This window comes from Eurypyga helias, unplaced genomic scaffold (assembly GCF_000690775.1).
Source record: "Eurypyga helias isolate BGI_N326 unplaced genomic scaffold, ASM69077v1 scaffold3764, whole genome shotgun sequence".
In the NCBI taxonomy this organism is placed as follows: Eukaryota; Metazoa; Chordata; class Aves; order Eurypygiformes; family Eurypygidae; genus Eurypyga; species Eurypyga helias.
Window position 1 is genome coordinate 52,661 of NW_010245518.1, and position 9,762 is coordinate 62,422.

Here is a 9,762-nt window from a genome sequence, read left to right on the forward strand (position 1 = left end):
ACAAAAATCTAGCGCATTTTTAAAGAACTTTGAGGGGTGTTTAATCGTTCAGTAAAACGTAAAACCTGTGGAATCATATTTTATTTTTGGTTCTTAAATAGGATGGAAAAAAAGTGTTTCCTGTAAAATTGTATCTCACATTATTATAAAGAGGACTTTGCTTTGCTTTGTGTTGGTTCAGTTGTGTGTTCTAAACATGTAAACTAGCTTTGGGTAATTGTACTAGGAATTAACCTAGTTCAAAACCTTAATAATTTCTAAAGTACTAACAAAGCGAAATGACTTTGCAAAGCATTATAGTTGAACAGATGTTATCATTTCCCCAAGAGTACATTATAGTTAGTTGATATTCTTGTAAAGAAATATAAAGGTCAAGAATAATTTGATTACATGGAACGGTGCCCCTTAATACTATCATGGTTCATTTGTGATTCATATACTGTGTCTTGAAAACAATGTAGTTCTTAAATTAATATTCTTTGTTCATTTTTAACCATGCTGAGGAGACAACGCATCAGCTTCAATCTTCTCTTATTATCACTGCTAAAGCTTGTTTAAAATCAAATTTATGCGCTAGCGGTCTTCTTGGAAAGGATGAATATATAATCCTATTTAAAAGAAATTAAAAAAGAAATTTCCAACTTTGTCTGAATGTCTGAAAGGAATCTTCTGAATGAATAGGCAGCACCTTCACTTCAGAAATATTTCCTCAATGGAAGTCATCCTTGCCAAGTGTTTCATTAATTGGTGGATCTGCCAATAATAGCAAGTAATAATGTTAGCATCCTCATATAGCTCTTGCAAATAAACCATTTTGTGCTCACCTTACAGCAGCATTCTATGATGAAAAAACCAGGATCCAGAAATAGAAATAAGATAGATATTCTGAAGAAATCTTTACAGGACAAAATTTTCATTTATGAAGACTCGGTGAAAGATGAAGATTTGAATAAGGTAAGTACAAGCTTTTTCTGTACTAAGGTCAAAACCTAGAACTTTAGCAATTAAAGAATGACAGTTATTTATCAATGTGAGTAAGAACCAGATTAAAAAAGGCATAAGGTGTAGCATCATGATGCATCTCTCTACTCTTGCCTGCATTTTTCAAGACGCATTTTAAGCTTAATAGTTTTAACTTTGTTTTAATTTTTGCAACTTAGTTACAGAACTAATTTCATGTCTCTCCCTTTTTCATTCTGGTGGTTCTGGGGCTTGGTAAATGCATGATTGCAAGGCTTCCCTGGATCCTGTGGTTTTCTTAGTAAGGCTTACAAAACATGGAAGGTGCTTCACGGCATACTTCAGTTGAGCAACATTTGTTTTTGGACATCACCTAACACTAGTGAAAACCCGGAAATGCTCTTAGATCCCAAGACTTCTCGGGAGGGGTCTGAGATTATTTGTACAGAGTGTTTTCAAAGGGAGACGTGATTCTGGTAGGCAAAAGGCTCATAGGCCCAATCTAAAATTAATCCTCAAGGACCGAGTGGGACCAGTGTCAATATGGGATTTTTCCCTGGTCTGCCAGCAGATATTCCATGAGGTCTTGTTTGTGATCATAGAATGGTTTGTGTTGGAACAGACGTTAAAGATCGTCTAGTTCCAACCCCCCTGCCATGGGCAGGGACACCTTCCACTAGACCAGGTTGCTCAAAGTCTCATCCAGCCTGGCCTTGAATACTTCCTGGGATGGGGCATCCACAGCTTCCCTTGGCAACCTGTTCCAGTGCTTCACCACCCTCTCCAGGAAGAACTGCTTCCTGATATCCAATCTACATCTCCCCACTTTCAATTTAAACCCGTTACCCCTTGTCCTGTCACTACAGGCCCTTGTAAAAAGGACCACCCCAGCTTCTTTGTAGGCCCCTTCAGGTACTGGAAGGTGCTGTAAGGTCTCTCAGGACCCTTCTTTTCTCCAGGCTGAACAAGCCCAACTCTCTCAGCCCGTCCCCATAGCAGAGGTGCTCCAGCCCTCTGAGCATCTTCGTGGCCCTCTTCTGGACTCGCTCGAAGCAGTCAATATCCTTCTTATGTTGAGGGCTCCACAGCTGGATGCAGAATTCCAGGTGGGGTTTCACGTGAGCAGAGAAGAAGGGGAGAATCAGCTCCCTTGACCTGCTGGCCGCACTTCTCTGGATACAGCCCAGGATACGGTTGGCTTTCTGGGCGGCCAGCGCACACTGCCAGCTCATGTTCAGCTTTTTGTCCATCAGTACCCCCAAATCCTTCTCCTCAGGGCTGCTCTTTAACCTTTCTCTCCTTCTCTTCCCCACTTGTAAAATATGGCTGATACTGCTCTTGTATATCAGAGGAACGTTACAATGATAACAGAGGTGGTACACAGCTGTGTAGAACAAGCCATTGTTATTGGTAGTTAAAATTGATGGATGAAACAGTTTCACAAATTATTGCAATACCAATTTGGTCAAAACTGTTTTTACACCTTCCTATGCTTTTTATACTTGTATCCCGAGGAAAGAAAAATACTGTGTCAACATGTTTTTTCAGAAATAATTCCCTTTTATGCGAGAGCAATATATTGTTAGTCTTGGTTGCAGATGATAACAGCAAATGTTTATTGGGTCCAGCACCTGGTTTTTGAGAGCAGGTGCTTGAGGAAGAATACAACAAGTGGGCAAGTGTGTTCTGGCACCCTTTAATAATTTAATAACTCTGGTCCAAGAATACCCTAATCCTTTAATGGAGGCATTTGTTGTGGTTTAACCCCAGTCAGCAAGCAAGTGTCACACAGCTGCTCACTCGCCTCCCCTTCCCCCTGCGGGTTGGGGAAGAAAATTGAAGGAAAAGGTAAGAAAACTTGTGGGTTGAGATAAGAGCAAGGTTAAAAATTGAAAATAAATGAAATAAAATATTAATGATATTATTTTCATTACATATTATTAGTAGTATTGTTAGTATTATTAATAAGAGGGGAGTGGAAATTACGCAATTGCTCACGACTGGCTAACCAACATCTATCTGGTCCCTGAGCAGTCAGAGCCAGAGAGTGAATCTGAGACTGAGAGACCTGAAAGCCAGACTCCCCCCAACTTATATACTGTGCATGTTGTCTTATGGTATGAAATATCCCTTTGGTCAGTTTGGTCAGCTGTCTGGGCTGTGTCCCCTCCCAGCCTCTTGTGGAGAAGAAACTGGGAACATAGGCACAGTATGAGAAAGTGAAAAAGTCCTTGGCTTAATATAAACATTGCTTGGCAACAACTAAAAATATCAGTGTCTTGTCAGAATTATTCTCAGCACAAATCCAAACCGTAGCCTCATACTAGCTACTATGAAGATAAATAACTCTATCCCAACTGAAACCAGCACAGAATTTAAATTTTTGTCTTCGGTACCTAATGCCCCGACGTCTAAAATTTAATCGGTGTTTTTTAGCGGCCTTTTTTTGTTTGTTTGTTTGGGGGGTTTTCATACTGTTACTTGAAAGTGCAACAGAGTGAGAGCTAAGCTTTTATATTACAAAAAGTACTGAATAGTTGTTTGTATGAATATTGCCTTACATTTTTGTTAGAGTCTTGTTTTAAAATTGGAAAGTTAGCTTCTCTAAGCCTTATTGTTTCAGTTCTGTATGTACCATCTGGCATACCTGTTGTTCTAACTGTATGGCTGCACATTAGTTATAAAAAGCCAAATGCTTTGGGCTTTTCCCAGTAAGGAAGCTAAACTATTGTTAAGGAAAATCATTAGTTCACACATTATCTTTTGGACACAGAATTATCGCAATAAACCTTATGTTTTAATCATTCTATGATTCTATGTTGATCACAGAAGCAGAGTTTCTTTTTGCTGTTGCAATCTGTTAGCTTGTTCCTCATTTAGAATGTTATGCTTCTAAAGTTTGTATTAATTTGTTTTTATCATCTCACTCAATATTAACCATCTGAATTGCACAGCCAAATCAAGGCAGGGAAAAGATTGATAGAGCTCTACTGTATTTCTCCAGCCTTCAGTGCTGCAGAATTCACATGGTGTCCTGGGTTCTGTGTCACTACAGGATGGCTGTAAAATGGTTTCCAGCCAATGCTTATAAAAGCAGCAGCAGGATGTGTTTTGTAATACTGTAAAACAGGCATGACAGAGGAGAACAACTCTTAGACATGAGAGGTGGAGCTGGGAGGCCACAGGAACTTTCAAGTCTAGTCTTGGAGCGCCTGAGAGTATCATTGACCTTATTGTGAAAATCTTCAGAAGCAGACTATATCTACTTTTTTTATGTTTCATAACTGTTTTGAGCTGTCTTGTGCATGAGTAGATAGCTGTTCCTTTCTGAAATAGCAATTTTATCTCAGAAGAAACACAGTGGTAAAAATACTGACATTCTTTAGTCTATATTTTCACTTCTGGGCTTAAAATGCCCAATAATACTTGCATGAGAAATGTCTTTGGGGGTGAAGGTAGTCAAGTACATTTTCAGTTTATTCACTATACTTGTAATATTTAGGACTGAGACAACACTAGGTAGTAATTAGTCTGAACTAAATAGGGAACTTCGAAGTCAGTGCTTTTAAGCAATAGACTAATCATAGTGCATTTATAGCATTGGCAATTTTGCTGCAGTTTGGATGTTTTTGGTAGAATCAGCAGCAAATGCTCATACCTATAGGAGTGGATTCATCATAACCGAAGTAGTTGGACACCCTAATAATATTACATCAAAGAGTACAATGTTAAGCAGTATTTACAGTCTTCTGTTTGGTATGATAAAAAGCTTAAAGAATGGCAGGATGTTAGTTCATAACTAGTTTATAATTTAGTGTGCAATCAATATTTGATCCAGCTTCTACTGAAATCACCTTCTGTGTCACACTGAAGGCTGGTCTATTTACAAGCTTTGATTTTCACAGATGTATTTCTCTTTGTAGGGCTATGATTTCAGAGTTGACAAAAGGCAGAAAGAAACTTAGGTGGCATTGAGTAGGTTGTAGTACCAGTTGAGTAATGCAACATTTTGTTTGGTTAAGATCAGTTAATTTACTGTATAATATTGAATGAATGTTGAATGATAAAGCTAAACATCATTCCCATAAAATCATAGGACAGTTTGTGTTGGAAGGGACCTTCAAAGGTCATCTAGTCCAACTCCCCCTGCCATGAGCCAGTAGATTTTCAACTAAATCAGGTTGCTCAGAGCCCCATCCAACCTAACCATAAATGTTTCCAGGGATGTGGCATCTACCACCTCTCTGGACAACCTGTGCCAATGTTTCACCACCCGCATTGTAAAAAAATTTCTTTCTCACATCTAGTCTGTATCTACCCTCTTTTAGTTTAAAACCATTACCCCTTGTCCTGTCACTACAGACCCTGCTAAAAAGTTTGACCCCATCTTTCTTATAAGCCCCCTTCAGGTAGTGGAAGATTGCTTGTAAGGTCTCCCCAGAGCCTTCTGTTATCCAGGCTGAACAAGCCCAACCTTCTCAGGTTTTATAGCCTTTATTCGTAAGAGAGGTGTTCAGTCCCTCATATTTTGGCATGCTTGACGTATGTTGTCATACTTAATAATATACAAATAATATCTAGTTTTGTACTTTGGATTCTTACAATTCATGGAATATACTGAACATATATAAACCCCCTGCTATTTGAAGTCATTGACAAAAGTATAAATGTTCCTGTCATCAGTGGCATCTCTTTTGCCTTTGAATTCAGCTGCAATTAAAATATACATTTCTGTGTCTCCTTATACGTGAACTTGAGTTGCCAAACTGCATTTCCATCCTTATTCATTATTCATTTTAATGGGTTCAAACTTACACTAAAGGTGATCACTCATTTACTCATTCATCTATTCATTATTCATTCATCCATCCCCAGATGTCATATACGCATAATTCATTTTAAATCCTTGTGTCTGAAACTGAGCCTCCTGTGAAGAAAGAGGCAAACTTTAAATGCAGTTGTGTGCACAAACCTGTCAAAACATTTCTGTGTAATTTTTTTAATCTGCATTTTTAAAGGTTTATAGCACATCCTGTTCCTAAAGCACAAAGGCAGCCTTCAGATATTACTTACTGATTTTGTGTCATAGAAAACAAATCATACTCAAGCATATATTTTCTCCTTTTTTGAGATAATTGTAAAAGTGTGTGGATTCTGGTAGGCAGGATCTTAGACATGTAAATAAAAGCTGGAAGAAAAGAAGATCCAGCTCCTCCGTGTGTGTATGTTGCAATAATTCATTCAAGCTAGTAATGTTGTAGTGGTTTCTATTAGTGAAGAAGCTGCCTTAATAGAGTGATTAGGGGCCATCACATAGACTCTTACGTCCTATATTTCTTGAATAGGTGCTATTGTAATGAAAATCATAACATACATCATTTAGTCTCTTCAAACAAAAACATGAGTTCTTCTCATCCATCTTAATTTTCCTGTTTTTAGGTAAATTCAAAACTTAACATTGTCAAAATTTTGAAAGTTGACTTGCAGCATCAGCTGTCCAACCTGGTTTATTTCTAATGTGAATTGCCCCTTAAAGGGATGTCTGCTGTAGTGGTGCATCTCCCTGAACGCCTTGCTAGATAGCAGCTCTTGTTAACGAAGTATTAAGTGGCTGGCTGAATCAGATATAAATTCCTTGTCTTCTATAAGTTATTTTTTGTGTTATTTGTTATCCTGCCTGTTTTACTGTTAAGGACTCGCTTCCATTCCCTTCTCTCTTTAAGAATCACCTAAGAGTGCAACAGCTTTCACTGCAGAAAAGAGGAATGAGGGCAAGTCAATGGAAGCTTCACAACTGAGACCTTAAAAATTGGGCAGTTGGACCATATGGCACTGAAAATTGCTAATTGTTTTTGAGAGCATCATCTCATGTCACAGTGATCAGTAGTATAACAATTCAGCATGCCTTTCAAAACAAATGAGTCATTTCAGAAGTTAGTCTTGTGCACAGACTTTTGAAGATAGATTTATTGTGCTAATTTTTGTTAGCAAAACAAAGTACTATGTTACTGAGTTGTGAGTTACTGAGTACTGTGGTAACTTACTGTTACTGAGTACTATGGTACTGAGTTGTGGAATAGTCTTGGTTCTAGGCCTTCTGTCTTCTCTCACTGGCTCATAAAATTATCCTGTAACAACACTTTGGATTTGGAAAATAAACTTGCTTTGACAAGATAAATAAACCAAACAAACCCCCCAAACCTCCTGATTTAGGCTGGGATTGACTATCTTGTGCAATCTGTACCAAAGTCATGACTTAACAGAATGTTCTGCAGAACTTTTTACCTTTGATTTCCAATTAGTGCTGTTGAGTACAGTGTACACCTTCGAATCCCTGTGAACTGTTGGACCGTGAGCTTAAATGGGAGACGCTGAAGTTACTTGCTTTTCAGTAAAAAGCATTCTACAGAAAACAAAAGGCCTCAAATTCACTTTAATGGGTTTCTTGCCTGCCTGCAGAGAACATAATAGTTTTTTATATCTAACTTCTATTATTATTGATTTATTTTTTCCTACTGGAACATAGATCCAGATATCCATTGCTTTTTCCTATCCTGAGGTAAATGTAATCTACTTTTTTTTTGAACAAGTACTGGAAGGCAGCACAGCTCTTTTTCCATAAACTCCCAATTTTGGCCACATCTTTTGATTTTCACAGCAGATCTCTGCGTCCCATGTTCAGAAAAAACACCTTCGTTTTTAGCATTTTGGTTACCGTATTTCCAGTACCATCTCGCCTCCTAACTCAAATATCCCATATATTTATTTCTAACCCATATGTTTACTTATTAGTTACTGTAACACATCTACGTTATTCAAAGTTGATTTGGTAGATTAACAGTAATGTTGAGATATATTGTCTGTTTTTTTAAGATGGATATTTGTTAAAGATATCAAGAAGACGAATCTTGCCTCTACTTTGTGTCTGTAGGATAATTTCTTACTCTCGTGTTGTAATTGGCTTAATTCACGTTAGCAAGAAATGCTTCCTGAAGGTGACCTTCCATCTCTTGCATTCAAGGACATTCCAGATCATGTAATGGAGACTTTGGAGAATATTGCATGAGCATGAATGAGACTGTCACAGGCATATGTGGTTCCAAATCACATTTTAAATTTAGATATCTACTGGATAATAGAATTTGGATGATACACAGTCACTCTTAGCAGGTCCCTTATCAATAAAATATCCAGAGAAAATTCATGGGCGTATCGTTACATATTTATCATATTAGGGATCTGAAAACTTGGTTGAAGTCTCCTTAAGTGCTTCTTTAAAGCAAATCATAAATAGTCAATGTATAATTCTAATTATCTTTAATAGAAAGCTAATATGGTTTTAATATCTTGAGTACATACCATCTGTATTTGTGCAAAGATATTCTGAAGGGCAAGATCAGGTCCTGTGCCAGTGGGAGGCTCACTACCCTGGACTTCAGGAGAGCACACTCTGGCCTCTTCAGGGAACTGATTGTCAAGGTTCCATGGGATGAAGCCCTTCAGGGAAGAGGAGCCCAAGAAAGCTGGGAAGTATTCAAGGACCTTCTCCTCCAAGCTCAGGATGCATCCCAGTGAAGAGGAAGTCAGGTAAAAGTGCCAGGAGGCCAGTGTGGATGAACAAGCAGCTCCTGGACAAAGTGAGGCAAAAAAAAGCAGCCTACAGTGACTGGAAGCAGGGACAGGTGGCCTGGGAGGATTACAGAAAAGTTGTCCAGGAGGTCAGAGATCAGGTTAAGAAACCTAAAATCCTGGCAGAATTAAACCTGGCCAGGTATATAAAGGGCAACAAGAAGGGCTTCTGTAGGTACATAGGAGATAAAAGGAAGATCAAAGAAAATGTGGGTCCTCTCTGGAAGGAGACGGGAGAGCTGGTTTCCCAGGATGTGGAGAAGGCAGAGATGCTTAATGATTATTTTGCCTCGGTCTTCACTGGCAAGGGGGCAAGCCATAACCTACTAGTTGCGGAAGGCAAGGGCAGGGACTAGAAGAATGGAGAGCCGCCTGTGGTTAGAGAGGATCAGATCTGGGAGGTGCACAGGTCCACGGGACTTGATGAAGTACATCTGCGGGTCCTGGAGGAACTGGTGGATGAGGTTGCGAAACCTCTATCCATCATATTTGAGAAGTTGTGGTGGTCTGGTCAAGTTCCCACTGATTGGAAAAGGGGAAACATAACCCCCATCTTTAAAAAGGAGGATCCAGGGAACTACAGGCCAGTCAGTCTCACCTCTGTGCCTGGTAAGATCATGGAGCAGATCCTCCTGGAAACTATGCTAAGGTACATGGAAATTGAGGAGGTAATTGGTGATAGCCAACACAGCTTCAGCAAGGGAAATTGTGCCTAAACAAATTTGGTGGCCTTCTATGACACGGTCACAACCGTGAATAGAATTCTTTAACCAAAATAAGGAAAGAGCAATCAATGTCATCTACTTGGATTTGTGCAAAGTGTTTGACACTGACCCACACAACATCCTTGTCTCTAAATTGGAGAGGCATGGATTTGATGGATGGATCACTTAGTGGCCTTATGAACTGGCTGGATGGTCGCACTCAGAGAGTGGTGGTCAATGGCTCAATGTCTGAGTGGAGACCAGTAAGGAGCGGCGTTCCTCAGGGGTTGGTGTTGGGACCGATACTGTTTAACATCTTCATAGTGACATGGATGATGGCATTGAGTGCACCCTCAGCAAGTTTGCTGATGACACCAAGCTGTGTGATGTGGTCAACACGCTGGAGGGAAGGGATGCCATCCAGAGGGACCTGGACAGGCTGGGGAGGTGGGGCTGTGGCAGCCCCGTG

General features: G+C 39.4%; 1 protein-coding gene across 1 annotated transcript in view; it reads left to right on the plus strand.

The window, feature by feature from the left end:
• The window catches only part of EVC2 (Ellis van Creveld syndrome 2), a gene marked incomplete at its 5' end in the record, with an annotated part of 75,175 nt that overhangs the window by 49,931 nt on the left and 15,482 nt on the right, over positions 1-9,762 (plus strand). Inside the window, one exon of the mRNA XM_010150092.1 lies at positions 832-954. Within this exon, the coding sequence (XP_010148394.1) occupies positions 832-954 (123 nt within the window). The remainder of the gene's footprint in view (positions 1-831; positions 955-9,762) is intronic.